Raw genomic sequence first — 17,733 nt, 5'->3', positions numbered from 1 at the left:
GGTCAATAGTAAACTGAGCCACAAAATAAAGACAAAGGTCACAGAGTTACTAATTGATGGGAATAATGGAATTCAGAGATCCCCTGAGGCTTTTTTGAGGTACTTTTTAAAAAATTCAGGAAGCATAGACAATGCAGTAAAAAGCTACAGTCAGAATGCTGTAGTGAGCACTTTACGAGTCAATTTGATTTTATAAAATGAAACTTTAGTAGGTCTGTTACTTTTTATTTTACTCTTGACGTAATCACAAACTATATTTTAACTACTAGCTTACACTTTAAATGTGTATGTACACATTTAATATTTCTATTATGAAATTTAATTATAAATCATTTTAGGTCACCAGTTTTTTGAAACTAGCAGAACTTATATATGTGAACAATTCTATATAAACCATTCTTATATAAAGTCAAGGGTCATAAAAACCCAACCAGAAATAGAGATTTTTATTTTCTCCTTTCTCTTTGTTGCTGTGTGTCTGTGTATATATGTGTATGTAAATGTAGCTAAGTGAGTTATTTCATACTAATGAATAATTTTAAGGTCTGGGAGCTGCCTTCCAGCTTTTCACAAATTGCTACCACAGCAAAATAAAACCACATAGAGTAGAATGAATACATATTTTCTGTATATAGAGAGCATTATGAAGCTCTACATTCAGAGCTGTAAAAAATTTCTGTAAGGAGATAATTAATTAATGTAAGAGAAATAAATAATATTTAGTCATTATATTTTAACATTTATCCAGATAACACTGTAGACAATTTGATCCATGCATTTAAGGAAAACTGCTATCTTTCTTTTTGGAAGCATTTGTTGTACAGTTCCTAAATTTATTTGTCTGTAAATTGACGCACTTTGAAGAAGTAGGAAGCAGAGAATGAGAGTTTATCTCTGTATAAAGAATCCTCTGTTTTAGATTTTTGACATAGTTGAATATTAAAGCACATGTATTTTTTCCTTGCTACAGTTTGATTTTTAAGCAAGTAATTATATGAAATTTATACATATAAAACTTCTGAAAATTGTTTTTAAACTCCTAAATTTTTAAGGCAAACATGTAAATATTAAATCTAACCATTAGCACAACCAGTGATTAGTTTACAGTGTTTTTAAAAATCTCAAATGAGATGCTGATGACTATTTCTGATTTCAAATATTATATATCACATAAACTGAAAATTGTAACTCTGTAAGAATGGACACATTCCTTTTGCACTTTAAGAAATTAGTTTTCTGAATCTTTTAAATATAGGATCTAAAGGTTCATTTACCCATCATTTCAGATGTTCTGGGAAGAAATATCTAATTATTTTTCCATGACATCTACCCTTTTTTTTCAGATTCTCGACTGACATTTTGTCGTGTTATTGTGTCCACGCTATTTAGTTCCTCCTGGAGCCTTCCGAATTTCACACGCACTGCTTCAATCAGCTCCTGCAGAGCGGATAACTTACCTAGGGACCCAGGCCTTCCTGGACAAGCAGCCAATCTTGAACGGGGCGACTGCCCTTGTTTTATATTTTTAAATTTTTTTGCATTTCAAAGTATAGGTGTTTGTTACAGTAATTTATTGGAAGTTAAAAGCCATTGAATTTTTCTAGAAATATATATATATGCACACAGATAGATATCTTTCTGTGTGTGTGTATAAATATATATAGAGAGAGAGAGAGAGAGAGAGACAGAGAGGGAGGATGGATTATGTAGAAATGAACCTACCTGCTGGCATTTTTTTATTTAAAAACTTTTATATTGTGACATAAAGCATTTTTGTATCTCTATAAACTAATGTGTCTTTATTTTCTAGTACATATTTCTGTAATGTAAACTTGCCTGTGTAGATACAAAAAGCAGTTTGAAAACTGTTTTCTGTGTTTACAAAATATACGTTAATGGGATTTGAGTGGGAAGGGTTTGAGACAACTCAGATTTAGTAAGAAAGTGGAGGAGAGGGAATTTTCCTAAGAAGCTTTAGACTACGTGCAAGTTGAGAATCTATCCTGTATGTAGTAGAGGTAAAGGTCCAACTCTGCCATTAATTTAAAAGAAAAATAAGATTTTGGTAGAATCCTGAGTAAATTATTTTTAGAGTTTTAAAGATCTTAAAAAATGTTACACATCAAACTGGGCTTTAAAACAGTAACAAAAATTTGGGCCTACTTTTTCAGATGTATACTTACCTTAAAATGAGTAGCAGTTAGGTAAAAGGGAGGGGTACTAGAGGAAAAAAATGTTATAATGTCCTGTTTTAATTAAGGGTTGAAATATATTTCACATGAAAAATAGAGTTTAATTTTTAGTATTATTATTTAAATCAGTGTGCCAGAATTTTCAGTGTGGATAGAGAAGAAGAGGCTCTGATTTTGTAAGCTGCAACAATAAATATATATATTTCAAATGCTAATGTGTTAGGTTTTTAACTTTTCATTTCATTTTGAAAATATGTAGCAACCACATTAGATTTTTGAGTAATAGTATTAACAGTAAATAAGCAAGCATGGATCTAAAATTAAACAAAATGAATTAGGACTTTAAGATGTGGATACTTTTACTTAATATTCTATATGGGGAAGATACTGTATTATCAAGGCATCAAATGTGTTTCATGTTAATCAAGAACATTGGTATTTTAAAAAATTTGTTTATGTTTTCTGCGATTATAACACTGTTTGCCTTTCCTCAGACTGAATTTGAGTTGATTATTTCTTAGTGCCTTTAGGCAATCAGTGGCATTTAAGTTTTGTAAAAGAAAACTTTGTGCATAAGATGTTTCCAATAAAACAAAAAGCTCATTGAAGTTGCTTTGTTTAGATTTTAGTTTAGATCCACGTCTGTTCTGCTTTGTTTATCTCCTTTGACAAAAAGAATGGAAACAACTTTTTCTGTGTTCAGATTTTTATATAAGAAAGTAATTTTTCTTTGTGCCTTCTGTTCTTTTAGACATTTAGAAGCAAAATACTGCCTCCATATTAAGTAGCAAGAATACAAGAACTTGAATAGACTAAAAATTATTATGGGGCTTTTTCTATCACATGGGGCTATATTTTCTAGCATTCCTATGGTACTTTGTTTCTTTCTTCCTTATGAAGAAATAAATCTTGTTATATTATGAACTAAAATTTTACACTATAATTCTTACTGGATATTTATGATAATTTAGTGAAATTGTTTTATCACCATTAACAGCATTATTGACAAGGTGAGAGTAGATTACATTTAGAATTCAGTCAGACAGGCTACTAGCTCTTTTGAGAAGTGGAAAAACTGATGCCATGTAAAAACCCAAATTTTCAAAAATGCATGACTTCTGATTTTGCTAAATGTCTTAGTTGTATTTTGTTTTAAAGACTTTCTTTCTGCCAAAGACATACAATGTCAACTATTCAGATCCTACATGTGTAAGTTAAGTTGGAATAAAATTATTTCAAGAGTTATTTTTTAATTTATTGTGAGCACTGGTACAGTTTTCTAAAGTTTATTTTTTAGTTACCATTTTTTTGCATTACTATTAATTTTTAAAGCATTGTTTGAGAAACATTTTTAAAACAGCTGTTTGGCAGTGAATTATAGATGAATAGTCAAATCAGTATTGGTCTTAAAATTCTTTTGGAAGGTGGCCAAATTTTTCTGTCCAGCAAAGAAACCGTTAATCTGATGTTTATGCATTGAGTTTTCTGGTGTTTTATTCTTTAAATGCCACAGAATCTGAAAATCACTCCATTGTGCTGTAAACGGTTTGGGGAATTTTTTTTTTTTTTTCCTTTCTGAATAGTGATTGAGCACCACCTGTTGGTCAACTTGAAGTATTTTAATTTGTGAATTCATCAAGAATTTGTTAAATGATTACATACCTTAGTTACTGAGGTCTTACTTAATTATTTCACAGTATGGATATGTTTTAAAAAACTACCTCCCATAATATGCCTATGTTATTATATATCACAAAATAACATACCTTACTATTTAAGTTTTCCTAACTTTGCCATAAGCTACTGAATTTTAAATTATACTTTGATAGAGATATATGATATTTTCTCAAGAATAAATCCTATTTAGTTGGGAAGTTATTAAAACATTCTGTGAAGATGATCAAATTGAGGAAAAATGGTTAGGTGATTCCTATGCTTTTATCTATGAGTTAACCTGAATGATGCTAGATTTAATTTTTAAGAAAACTAAATACTTCTTAAATTATTTTTCTTCGCTAATAATAATTTGAAGTACATTGTCTAGTTGTTAACTATAAATTCTTATAATAAAATGATTAATATGTTTATTATAATATAATTTTAATAATGTTGAACTTTGGTCATTGTGTATGTTACTTTGAAATGGATATATACAACTCACATACTAATAAAACAAAGTATTTAAAAAATGTCAATTTTTAATACTAGTTAATTTTAATAAACAAATTTTTTCAGATCAAAGTAAAAAAAAGCCTAAAGTGACATTTGGTGATCTTATAGATATTAAAAATGTGTATTCTTTTGATTAGGTGTAGAAAGCAGCTGTGGTATTTCTTTCCATTCCTGACATCAAAGTGGGTGCTACAGCTGTATCAAAGTCTTAACCCTCATACATTAATAATGTACAGTAAATAAATCAGTGCTTTGGGGTTTTAGGGAGGTTGATCTTTCGATTTTAGGGCATACTTCCCAAGCAGAAATCATTCAATGCTTCATATTAGATGTATTCTTAGAAAGAAAATAGTATATTTTTAAATATAGAAATCAAGACTTGTGGTGTCAGATACATCGTTTCAAATAATAATGTTGATTCCCCTCAATACCTGTTGCATCCTCCTTTGTTCATTTAATATCATAACTTCGTCGCAGTGTTCTAAGCTAGAAACTTGATATTCACTTCCCCGTCACTCATCTCATCTTTAAAATTTCTAAGATTTGGAAATAACTTCATTCTTTCTACTCTCCTATTATCTTCTTCAATCCTCATTATTTCAGAGAGCTTCCCAGGTAATGGTGTTGTGTCCAATATCGTTCCTGTCCCACTCTGTTCTCAATTTTTAATTTTTTCTCAATAGCAGTGGATGGTTGTTGGGGTGTTTTGTATGTTTGTTTATTTTTGGTGGAGTGGTGGGGAGTGCTTATTTTTCTACTAAAACTTGGCTGGTCATGTTAAGGGTAAACATACATACATACATATATATATATATATATATACATATATATACATACATACATACATATGAGAGAGGGAGGGAGTGATGAACCCTTTGAAACCAGTAACTTGTAAAGGTTTTTGTTTGCTTGTTTGATCTTTTAAATCCACTCCTAAGGGTAGCCTTTGACATACAAGAGGGCATATAACTTGAAGAGCAGACTTCCTGGGTACACATTGCAGCTCTGCTTCTTTGTCTTGAACACTTTACTTCATTCCTCAGCTTCTTGATTTTCACTTTAGTTTGATGGGAATTGTAACACTACCTGCTTCATAGGATTATTGTGAAGATCAAATGTTTTAATATGTGTAATGTTCTTAGATGGTGCCTGGTACATATGCTTGATAAATGTTAACAGTTAATTTTATTTTGTATTTTAAGAGAACAGGTTTCATTTATTTAATAGGTACAGTTCTAAGATAACCATAATGCTGTTTGTCCCACTCTCCCTCCCTCAACCTCCCTCCTTCTTTCTTTTCTTTTTGTTTTTTTTTTTTGTTGTTGTTGTTGTTTTTGGTGTTTTTTTTTTTTTTTTTTTTTTTTTTTTTTTTTTTTTTTTTTTAGTTTAGTTTAGTTTTTGCAAGAACATAATTTCAGGCCACTCTGTCATCATAGGCATAATGCACCACTAACCATAATATTCAACAGTAAAAAGTATAAAGACCACAGTTCCACAGAAGTATAAACAAGTGCTCAAAACAACAGTCAAACCACAAGATGTCCATTTCATTCTTTACATTTTCATTTGCTATTTTCCCTTCCTACTCAACAGCTAAAGTGTACAACCCTAGTCAACCTTGCTTTCTCATTTGTTAGCAATATTTCTCCTTGTTTATTTTTATATTTTTTAAGGTGAACAGATTTCATGTATTTCATGTATTTCATTGAGAAGCATAGTGATACTTCCCTCCCTCCTGCCCATGTTCCCACCCTCCTCCTTCCTTTCTTATTCTTTCCTTTATAATATTTTAAAAACTCAAATGAGCAATTTAACACCTTATCTCAAAATTTGGGAAACTATACAAATATGGAACAAACATTTTAAAGTTTTTTTGACACATTTTATTTACACATATCACATTTTATTTTTTAACTTAAAAATTTTTAACAGACACTTGAAAATTGTAGATATTTATGAATTACTATGTGGTGTTTTGGTACATGAATACAGGTGCAATATCTGGTAAGGGTATATCTTCTCAAATATTTAACATTTCTTTATGGTAAATAGTAAATTATCTGTAATCATTCTACTGTGTTGTGAATGTTACATTTTAATGTTAATTTAAAAATCTTCAGTATCTGAAAATCATTTTCTTTAAAAGTTCAATTGTGTAGTTTCAGTTAATTCTTCGGAATTGAAACATGTATGGAGGTACATAAATATGTTATCAAAAGTTGTTGTTGAATTGTGTTAAAGTATTGATATAACTATTAACCAAAATGTTTTTCTTTGTGGAAGAATGTAGAGAAATACTGTTAAGAGCATAAAATATGCAGTGGAGGATGGCCCAAGTGCTTGGGCCCTGCACCCGCATGGGAGACCAGGAAAAGCACCTGGCTCCTGGCTTCGGATCAGCGTGGTGCACCGGCCGCAGCGGCCATTGTGGGGTGAACCAACGAACAAAAGGAAGACCTTTCTCTCTCTCTCTCTCTCTCTCTCACTGTCCACTCTGCCTGTCAAAAAAAAAAAAATAGAGCATAAAATAAGAAATTGGTACATTCCTTTTTATAGGAAGACTTTTAAATTTAAATATGAAGACCTAGCATAGACCTTTTTATAGGAGAAAATCTGAATGTAGTAACATCTGCAGATGGCTGTAAAGGACACCGTGTGAAGCCATCCTGTAACAAGGCTTATTGCACAACTAGACGTCCTGTGATTGACAGTGGTCGTGGATTTACTTGTTTACTCACCTTTTTCTTTCTTGGTTTGATGTGTTTTCTAATCACTTCCAGCCAAGTTTGAATTACCTTATTTGCTTTCAATGATTTTTGGGGAGAGGGTATGAATGGGCACATAAGTAAAAGTTAAGAGAATGCAGGTGTATATACATGCATAGTTTAGTTGTAGCTAAACCTGATTTCTTCAGTTTGAAATTTTTACTCACCATTTGGCATTGGTAAGATGAAAGTTAGAAGCTTTTGTTGGGATATATGCTTCTGAACCTAGACAGTTCAAAAATTCATAGAAATGTTCGTAAAGAATGAGACTCACTGAGTAATGTTGATATTAGATTATAAAGCACAAAGAATAGGAGACTACTACTTCTAGGAGTTACAAAAAGCATATACTTCAGATAACAGAGCAAAGAGAAATTTGATGCTTTGTTGGGTTGGGTCCTTTATTTTAAATACCAGTATCATTAACAGTATATACATTGCATGACTTTTAAAAATGTCATGGATGTGTGTCTGTTTTCATGATTGAATGCTTATGCTAGAAATAAGTGTAGGTTGAGGTGAGAATTTGGCATAGTAGGTAAGACACTTTGGAGTGCTGTGTCCATTATAGGAGTGCCTGGGTCTGAGTCCTGGTTCCACATTCAATTCCATCTGCCTGCCAATGTGCATCCTGGAAGGCAGCAGGTGATTGTTCCAGTACTTGGGTCTATGTCAACTACATGGGAGACCTGAATTGAATTCCAGGCTCTTAATTTCAGCCTGGCCTGGCCCTGGATGATGAAGGCATTTGGGGACAGAACCAGCAGAGGGAAGATCTCTGTCTTCTGTCTCTTTCAAATAAATAAAAATCTGTTAAAAAAAAAAAAAGATTTGACAGTCTGTTTTATGTTACGTGTATCTGCTTTAAATTTTTCTATTAATGATTGAATATGTTCCTACTAAGTGGCATCCTTACAGGTTTATTTTTTAATTTAAAATTTTGAGAGGCAGAGAGAGAGACAGAGACAGAAAGAGCTTCCATCCATCCCCTGGTTCACTCCCCAAATATAGATAATAACTAGAATTGGGAAGAACTGAAGCTTAGCGCCTAGAATTCAATCCAAGTCTTCCATGTGAGTGGCAGAAATCAAATTATTTGAGCCATCCTGCTGCCTCCCCGGATCTGCATTAGCAGGAAGCTGGAATTGGGAACAGAGCCTGGACAGGGAGCTGAAACTCAAATTCTGGTATTGTGATGTAGAATGTGGGCATCCCAACCTGTGTCTTAACTGCCAGGCCAAATGCTCATGGATGGGAACCTTACTGTTGAGTGCTACAAGATTCTTTGCAGCGGTACAATTAATGGCTGTGAATGGCTTCCTGTCTTTTATGTTGTTTCATCTTTTGACAGTAAAATATAACCAATAAGCAAGCCTTACTTAATTGGGGGAAGATAAACATTGAACAATAGATGTAACTATTTTAGACATATAAAGTTTGATTTTTTGTTTTATGAATTGTATATAATTTTCAAAAAACTTAGGATCATTATAGAGGAGACATCAAAGTATTCTGAAATTGTCTCCTGGAAATAAAATGATGCCTGTTTCCATATTTGAAAATATTTTTAATAATTGGATTGTTTTAGATTAGAAAGTTTTCAGTAGTTTCTTAAGGGAATAGGCCACTTAAAATTAAAGTATTTTAATTTTATAAGTAACTCATTGATACTGCAGTCTTTATAATGAAAGTTCTTCATTGTAGATGCAATAATTGCTACTAAGAAGTATTTTAAGGTATCAGTCATAATCAGATTGTCAGACTACTAAGAGACTATCACAACTGTATTGTGTTTGTTCAGTAAGTATGTTTCCAGTGTCTGACACATACTGTGGTAAGTCTAGTTATTTCCCGGTGAAATATTATTCAGGAGGAGAAAGGCATCTCAGCAGAGAACTAAATGTAATGTTCTAAGTGCCATAAGAAGGCATGATTAAACAGACACTGAGAGTGTTGCTCAAGTCTTCTTGGAAGTTCAAAACAGGATTTTGTTTTTTAAAGATTTATTTATTTATTAGAGAGAGATCTTCCATCTCCTGGTTCAGTCCCCAGATGGCCAACAATAGCCAGGTCTGGGTCAGGCCAAGAGCCAGGAGCCTGTTGTGGGTCTCCTGCATGGGTGTAGGGGCTCAAACACTTGGGCCATCTGCTGCCTGCTTTCCAGGTGCATTAGCAGAGAGCTGGATCTGCACCTATATGGGCTTACTACAGGCATGGGCTTAACCTGCCACACCGCAAAGCCAGCCCCCAGAAAAGGTTTTTGAGAGGTAAGATGCTTCAGCTAGTTTATTAAAGAATTAAAGAATATTTTCAGGTGGATCATAGGAAATAAAGAAGAGATTTTGGCTTGAGGAAGTGGCATATGCAAAGATGTGGGGCCTTTAGAGAGCAAGGTCAGGAGGAGGGGGCTTTGGGCCCTGAAATTTACCAGAGATGATGTTTGGATTTTACTCTTAAACATTGGGGAGTGCATTAATCAGTTTTCTTTTACGGTAACTAAGTACCTGGATAACATTAAATGGAAAGCTTATTTAGCTCACAGTTATGGGAGGCTGAAGGCCCCAGATCAGTCTCAGCTAAGGGCTTTGTGGGTTGTGTTATTGTAGGAATGTGTGTGAGGAGAGATCACATGACAAGGCAGGAAGCTACAGAGTAAAAAGTGGCCAATATTGACCTCTCATTAGGCTCCACCTATTAAAGGACCCACTGCCTCCGAACACTGCACATGGAAAGCCAAGCCTCCAACACATAAACCATTGGGGACAAAACTGCAAAGCATAGCATGTAGGCATTAAGTCATTTTGAGCAATAGAATGTGTATCCTTTTACAATTTTGGAAGATTATTCTGGCCATTTTGTGGAGAATGGGCGTAGAAATTAAATTACTATGGCCGGCGCCGTGGCTCACTAGGCTAATCCTCTGCCTGCGGTGCTGGCACACCAGGTTCTAGTCCTGGTCGGGGCGCCGGATTCTGTCCCGGTTGCCCCTCTTCCAGGCCAGCTCTCTGCTGTGGCCCAGGAGTGCAGTGGAGGATGGCCCAAGTGCTTGGGCCCTGCACCCCATGGGAGACCAAGAGAAGCACCTGGCTCCTGGCTTCAGATCAGCGCGATGTGCCGGCCGCGGCGGCCATTGGAGGGTGAACCAACAGCAAGGGAAGACCTTTCTCTCTCTCTCTCTCTCTCACTGTCTACTCTGCCTGTCAAAAATAAAATAAAATAAAATAAAATAAAATAAAATAAAATGCCATGACTTATGATACCACACTGGGTTTGCCTGCCTCTGATTCTCTATCTGGACTACAGCAGGCAACTTAAGCGTAGTGTATGGGTGAAGGGAAAGCTATCCCAGCCCCCTCCAAAGGTTTACTGATAGGAACTGACAATAGATTAAATAGAAAATACACACACTTATGAACATGTAGAAGGGAGGGCCCTAGGAGCAGCATGGCTGTTCATTTGCCCAGTGTTCTAATGTTTATGTGCCCTGCCTCATGGGGCACGAGGGAGTGGGAGAATGTAGGCAGTTTTGAGGGGTATTAAATATTATTTGAGGGAATAACTGGACCTGGACAAAAATTAGTTTGCAAAATGATCCTCCTTGGAATTTTGAATGAGCCCCAAGGCCCAGACCTTGATTCTAAGATTATTTTTCCACATCAGAATGTTAAATTGCCACACATTGGAGTATCATTTTTCTGAGTCCAAATAATAGAAGCATGCGTTTTGGATATTTTTATTTCCTGTATCTTTTTAGACCTTTTCTCAAGAGCAAATGTGTGGTCAGTATGAATAAAATAAAAGTGTAAGAAGAAGTCAGAGCAGCCCTTCAAACCAGTTTTCTTTAAACGTTTTTCTAGTGTTTATTTGTGTGTGGGATTAGCACAGGGCAGACGTAATTGCGGCTGAACTTTTTTTTTGACACTAGCTAATGAAGAAAGATGCAACACTCTAACTCAAGGAACTTTTAAAATTCTGTGGAAAAGCTTTTGAATTTAATTTACATATATATTATAAGAAAATTTTAAGAAAAATAAAAAGTTGTTAAGTTTTCAGTAAAAACCAGAAAAACAAACATGAGAATAGTAGAAATGTAGAGAGGAAAAAATGAATGATAACATTTTATCAAATCTATTACGTAGCAGTTACTTGATGTGCATTTTCTCATTTAATCCACAGGTAATGTGATCATGTATGTCCTGGCATTATCCCTACCTGGTACATAGGAAAACTATGGCATCACTACTAAGTAGAGGCATTTCGAGTTGGCCTAACTTCAAAGTCTTCACACTCCCTTGACTTTGGGATTTCTCCTTTAAACTTGTTAAAAATAGTGTTAATAGTGAACTTACCATTCTGCAATTCATTTTTTTGCCCAACATTCATGTGATTTTATCAGTGTTGATCAGTGCTTAAATTTTTTCACAAAGCACTAAGTGCACATAGTTAAAAACGTTGAATTTTGTTGGGGTTTAAGTGAAGAATGGGGTCTCTCTGTTCCTTAGTTCTCTGTACAGTGACAAACCACTTTCAATCTTTTGTTCTTTTTCCTCTTTTCTTTACCTCTGTATTCCATCCCCCCTTCAAATTTGTCATTGCCATTTCCTGACTTTTCAGTTGTAATTATCTAGTGGTTTTCTACTATGAAAGAAAATGATTTAGCCTCCTGTTTTCATCTTTCTGCTGTTCTTTATAACATGCTATTTGGGGATATTTACACAGAGCTATTTCGTGTACTATGTTCAGTTTCTTCCCTTCTTGTTTAATTAGTTCTTATTTATTTTGGGAGGAGGCATCTAATAACTCCTTTTTCTCATTTGCTTAGCTTTCTTTGTATCAATGTCTGATTCTTACTCCAAATTGTGAAAGAATGCTAAACTCTTTTCAGTATTATCAAATGGATAGAAGAATCACTTTGTCCCCTCACACAGACATTGCTCCTGACCTTTCAACCTTTCTGCTTCTTTTCAATGTTAGAGCCCTGTTTTTTCTAGTTTCTGTATTTTTCTTTCTTTCTTTCTTTTTTTTTTTTTTTTTTTTTTTTGACAGGCAGAGTGGACAGTGAGAGAGAGAGACAGAGAGAAAGGTCTTCCTTTTGCCGTTGGTTCACCCTCCAATGGCCACCGCAGCCGGCGCTGCGGCCAGCACGCTGCAGCTGGTGCACCACGCTGATCCGAAGGCAGGAGCCAGGTGCTTCTCCTGGTCTCCCATGGGGTGCAGGGCCCAAGCACTTGGGCCATCCTCCACTGCACTCCTGGGCCACAGCAGAGAGCTGGCCTGGAAGAGGGGCAACCGGGACAGAATCCAGCGCCCCGACCGGAACTAGAACCTGGTGTGCCGGCACCGCTAGGCGGAGGATTAGCCTATTGAGCCGCGGCGCCGGCCTATTATCCTTTCTTTTGAGAAAGTTTTTATTTATTTGTTTGACAGGCAGAGTGATAGATTTTCCATCTGTTTATTTTCTCTCCAAATGCTTGCAACAGCTGGGTCTGGACCAGATCAAAGGCAGGAGCCTGGAACTAAATCTGGATCCTTAACATGGGTGGCAGGGACCTAACTACTGAGCCATCATCTGCCTCCCAGAGTGTCCATTGGCAGAAAGCTGGATTGGACATAGAGGAGCCAGCACTTGGCACGCTAATGTCCTATGCAGATGACCCAAGTATCAACGTAACCCACTGCATCACAGTGCCTACCCCTGCTTCCTAAAGCTCAGTTCCTTTCATGGTTTCTTGAGGAAGAATGGAGGTTACATCCTAGAAAGTTTAAGATGTTAAGTTGATGTAGAGTTAATTATTTTCCACATCTAATAAAGCCTGATTTTGTTTTGATAATGCCTACTAGTAAAAACAGCTTGTTCTCAATCTGGTGTTAAGTAGTTTGGGAAGACAAATACAATAAAATTCTGGATTGTTGAAAAATCACCCCTCTGGTTCATGCTGTCAATGATTTCAGGTTAGCCGAGTTTAATAAAAGGTGAAACATCTGTAGAATTAAGACTTATTTAATGTAACTCCTTATAAAACAGATGCAATGTCAATTATAACGCAATGTCATGGCTCTGTTTTCATTGATATAATGGAATTTATTTTCATTAATTCTTGGTTTAAATGAAGACACCTAAATTGTCACGTTAAAAGGTAATTATAATCTAGTTCTCACATGAAGATGTCTAAGGTACAGTCTAAAGATAGCTGAAGTGAAAAGTCTTTCCTAATTGCCTGTGGGGGGAAAAACCAGGTTATGCATATTGGCTTGTGTTTTATGTTTTTTAAGTGGACACTTTCTGTTTCTAACATGGTAGAGAAGTCTTTTCACATAAATAACCTCCCATAAATCATTTGGAAATGTCTAAGGGCAAGAATAATATTTTTTTTCTTGAGTAGTCTTCAAATGACATCTCAGTCATTAACTACTTTAGGATAAAAGCATTTTGCTAACATTGAGCTTCACTCAGAATTCTTGTTCAGATTGGCATATGCTGTTTTATAGTATTGCATTCGACTTGTTTGTTAGATGTCCTTTTTTTTTTCTCTGTAGTAAGAAATTTTACTGCTGGTTATCTTGTCAGAGATCATTATGAAGAGAGGGCTAAAAATCCTGGTGGTAGATTGCAGTGTTTTATACTGAGCATTATTGATCCATAAAGGCTTAACAATACATTATTCTAAGGTTGTCATTGCTAGAAAGGACCGAGGAAGGATTAAGAAACTACATTGACAGAAGTCATCATTTTAATGACAGGCAATTTAGTTTGAGGTAACTGAAGCAAGGAAAAAATGCAATCAATCATCACAGCAAGGATTTTCACAAATGTTTACCAGTCTATAATGAATGTTGTGTAGATCATCAAGGTCATTTGATAGCTCCTCTGCAAGTAATGTTTTCCTATTCTAACAAAACAATTCAAGTATTTAAAATAAACCACTTTGTCCATTTCCTAAAGTTCTGTGGTTCAATGAAGCAGTAAAACATAAAGGACTAAAAAGTTGGAAAACATGAAAAAAAAATCCAGCTAATTCATCAAGTGTTCCATTTCACAATAAGAATTAGATGTGCTCATCCCCCACAGTGATAATTTCCTCAGTATCTGGCGAAAGAGTACACAGGAAGGAGAGTTTAACATCGGCTCATATTTACCTTCTTTCTTCTTACTCATTTTCAAGTGTTAAAATTTTGTGTTTAATATCTCTTCAAATCATTTTCTCTTGATGATTATCTTAATTGGGGAATCTCTGTGCAGTGTGTAAATTCCCTCCAAGCCAAATTGCCCATGCACCCTAGCTCTGGGATAGGAAGTGAGGAGGATGTTGACTAGGAGGTTGGAGCGAGGGAAGAATACGAGGTATGTTTTGCTCACTGAGCATACTGAAATTGCCTCTGGAGTCCCTGTGTGAGTAGGATTTAGAGTTGGTTTCAAGTTCACCTTCAGGGTTTGTCCTTTACTGCCTGGGTGATCTTGCCCAAAGACTTAAGTCTCTGTATTTCCAGTTCCTTATCTGCAAAATGGAAATAAGGAATATGTTGCTTGTATGGTGGAGATGCGGATTAATCTCACAACATCTGTAGCAACATTCTAGTTCTTCACACAGAGTAACACTTCAGAGATGTTAGTTCATTCCTCTTCCGCACCTCTTTTGACGGAAAAGATAGTAAAGCACGAGACCTTTGTAGTAGCAGCAGGGGTCTGCAGAAGGGAGACATGGTGACAGTTTTATATTCTGTGGAAAATACATTCAGGGAAGGCATCGTGTGCTTACCATAGGCCAAGGCTGCCTAGGAGGTGAAAATTGTGGCATTTAAAAATTGTTTTAATAACTTTATGTAACTATTTTGACTTAAAATACTGTGTGTGGGGGGAAGGCCCTACAAAGAAAACTCCTGAAGTGATTCTTATGTTGAAGTCTTAACGTCATAGGCCCTTGCTTCAGTTAGAACACTCATGTGTCCTTGCCATCTACTTTGAGTTGCACATTTGCATTTTTCACAGTTTGTAAATACACACACAGGGTCACAAGAGATCTTCAGAAACTTCATGGAAAACACATGAAAAAAGTACATGGATTTAGAAACAAAATTTTGCAGCAAAATTGTCGCTCCCCCTCTTCGTGGAGGAACGACACAGGACCCTGCGCTGTTCTTTCATCTGCTCGGCCCTCCCCGGGTTTGCTGCTGGTTCTTCCCGGGTTGGCTACTATCCCTTCCACCTCCGTGGAAGGGCAGTTCCCCCTGGCCGCATTCCCCACTTCCGCAGGGGAGCGGCACACCGCCGGCCGGGTCTCTCGGGGGCTGCACGGGTTCCCTTAGATGTTCCCCATAGATGTTCCTGGTGCATGCCGTCTCTCTCCTCCTTTATAGTCCTTCTCTGCCAATCCCAACTCGGCTGCCCACACGCCGAGTACGCTGCTCTCCAATCAGGAGCAGGTCCTACAGTTAATTGGTTGAACTGGAGGCAGCTGTGCGGAAGCTGTTTACTTCTCTCCCAGCGCCATATTGTGGGAGAGCAGATGCATAGAATAAGTCCTAATTCGAGCAACTTAGTCTAGTCCGGATTGCTCCCCACAGATCCCCCTTTCTTTTTATTTTTTGGCGTTGATACGCGCCTGTCTTCGGTGTCCCGCAGCACACACTCTGCTGTACTTGCTAGAGTTGCCACAGGCTCTTACAAGTCCTATCAATCAGGAAAACCGAATCCGGGTCCTCTCTTCGCCATTGTGAGGAGGTTTTTAGGCGCTGATGCGTGCCTGTGTTCGGTGCCCTGCAGCGCATGCTCTGCTCTGCTAGAACTGCCTGCAGGTGTTTACAAAACCTATCAGGCAAACCGAATCCAAGCCTTCTCATTGCCGTATTGTGGGGGAGACTTATTAGTGTTGGTTTGTGCCTATCTTCGGTGACCTGCAGCTCATACTCTGGTCGAGCTTTGCTGGCGCTTACCGCCTTAAATCAGGCAGACCGAATCCAAGCCTCCTAATTGTTGCATTGTGGGGAAGCTTTACTGATGTTAATTCGTGCCTGTCTTCGGTGACCTGCGGCTAGCCGCCCAGGTGCTCACCGCCTCACTAATCGGGCAGACCGAATCCAAGCCTTCTAATTGGCATGTTGAGGGGAGGCCTTATTTCTCTCTATTTCTCTATCTCCGGGCATTCCTATTTCTCCCATTTTACTTCTATCTTCCAGCATTCCTATTTCTCTCACTTAACTTCTAAAACTTCTGTTTCTCTTATCCCCGCAGCTTCCCGGCACCTCGCCCCGCCGGTGGGTTCCCGGCTCTGCGCCGCTTCAGCCCGCGCGCCTCTCTCATCTGCGCAGCTTCCCGGCTTTGCGCGGCTCGGCTTTGCGAGCTCCGCGGTCTCCACGCTTAACCCTTTCGCGTCTGAACCACGGCCTACGCCAGCGTTCCCTATCTATTCACGCCCCGTGCTCTCTCTGCACGCGGCGGCTTCCGCGAGTAACACAGCGTAGCTTGCGTCTCCGCCACTAGGATTCAATCTAAGTTCCCCGGGCTAGCCTGGCGAAATCAACCCAGCGTACGTCTCCGCCCCACGATTTGGCTTCCCGTCCTTTGCTCCCCGGGCTAATCAGACGGATCCCAATCTGGCTTGCGTCTCAGCTTCTGGTTTTAACTTTTCGCCCCCTATTCCCGGGCTAACTTGAGAATCCCAAAGTGGCTTTCGTTTCCGCCTTGGCCTGCCCCCCGCGGCTTCAATTTCCCTAACATTTTTCTCTACCCGGTATGTTTCCCTAAGTTTTCTTCCAACAATATTCCTCCCTCGTTTCTCCTGGCCTCTCCCCACAGTCCGCGTCTGAGTCTGTTTGTTCTAGCTTTCACTTTCGCTTTCGACCTTAGAGATTTCTCCCAGCTTCCCCCCGTAGTCCGAATCCGAGTCTATGCCTAGGCTTTCAATAACTTCTTCCGGCTCCTTTTTCGTCCGGCTTTTCCCTAGGCTGTTTGCTAGTCTCTCTCTCCGATATTTTCCCAGTTCTTCCCGTTTCTTCCCTCCTAGGTTTCCTATCCGTCCTAAGTTTCCTATCCGTCCTAGGTTTTCTATCCGAGTCAGGTTTCCTATCCGAGTCACGGCACCATTATGTCGCTCCCCCTCTTCGTGGAGGAACGACACAGGACCCTGCGCTGTTCTTTCATCTGCTCGGCCCTCCCCGGGTTTGCTGCTGGTTCTTCCCGGGTTGGCTACTATCCCTTCCACCTCCGTGGAAGGGCAGTTCCCCCTGGCCGCATTCCCCACTTCCGCAGGGGAGCGGCACACCGCCGGCCGGGTCTCTCGGGGGCTGCACGGGTTCCCTTAGATGTTCCCCATAGATGTTCCTGGTGCATGCCGTCTCTCTCCTCCTTTATAGTCCTTCTCTGCCAATCCCAACTCGGCTGCCCACACGCCGAGTACGCTGCTCTCCAATCAGGAGCAGGTCCTACAGTTAATTGGTTGAACTGGAGGCAGCTGTGCGGAAGCTGTTTACTTCTCTCCCAGCGCCATATTGTGGGAGAGCAGATGCATAGAATAAGTCCTAATTCGAGCAACTTAGTCTAGTCCGGATTGCTCCCCACACAAAATATCTTTTAAATCCATTTTTTCCATGAACTTTTCAGACTAGCC

The 17,733-nt window shown here is 38.0% G+C and overlaps 1 protein-coding gene across 6 annotated transcripts in view; it reads left to right on the top strand.

The window, feature by feature from the left end:
• FBXL17 (F-box and leucine rich repeat protein 17) overlaps positions 1-17,733 on the top strand; it is a 543,442-nt gene that overhangs the window by 96,750 nt on the left and 428,959 nt on the right. For 3 of the 6 annotated variants that reach the window (XR_016220593.1, XM_089313096.1, XM_089313094.1), the window contains one exon: positions 1,344-9,462. The exons of the other annotated variants lie outside the window; for them this stretch is intronic. Coding sequence is in view for 1 of the 3 variants with exons in the window: in XM_089313096.1 (XP_089169222.1) it covers positions 1,344-1,355 (12 nt within the window). In the remaining 2 variants the exon portion in view is untranslated. Of the gene's footprint in view, positions 1-1,343; positions 9,463-17,733 lie in introns of those variants that run through there. 6 annotated transcript variants of the gene reach the window in all.

This window comes from Oryctolagus cuniculus, chromosome 14 (genome assembly GCF_051225735.1).
Source record: "Oryctolagus cuniculus isolate XC-2025 breed Fujian yellow rabbit chromosome 14, ASM5122573v1, whole genome shotgun sequence".
NCBI classification, from domain to species: Eukaryota; Metazoa; Chordata; class Mammalia; order Lagomorpha; family Leporidae; genus Oryctolagus; species Oryctolagus cuniculus.
Note: the sequence above shows the minus strand (reverse complement) of the source record. Positions and strands in the feature narration are given on the sequence as shown.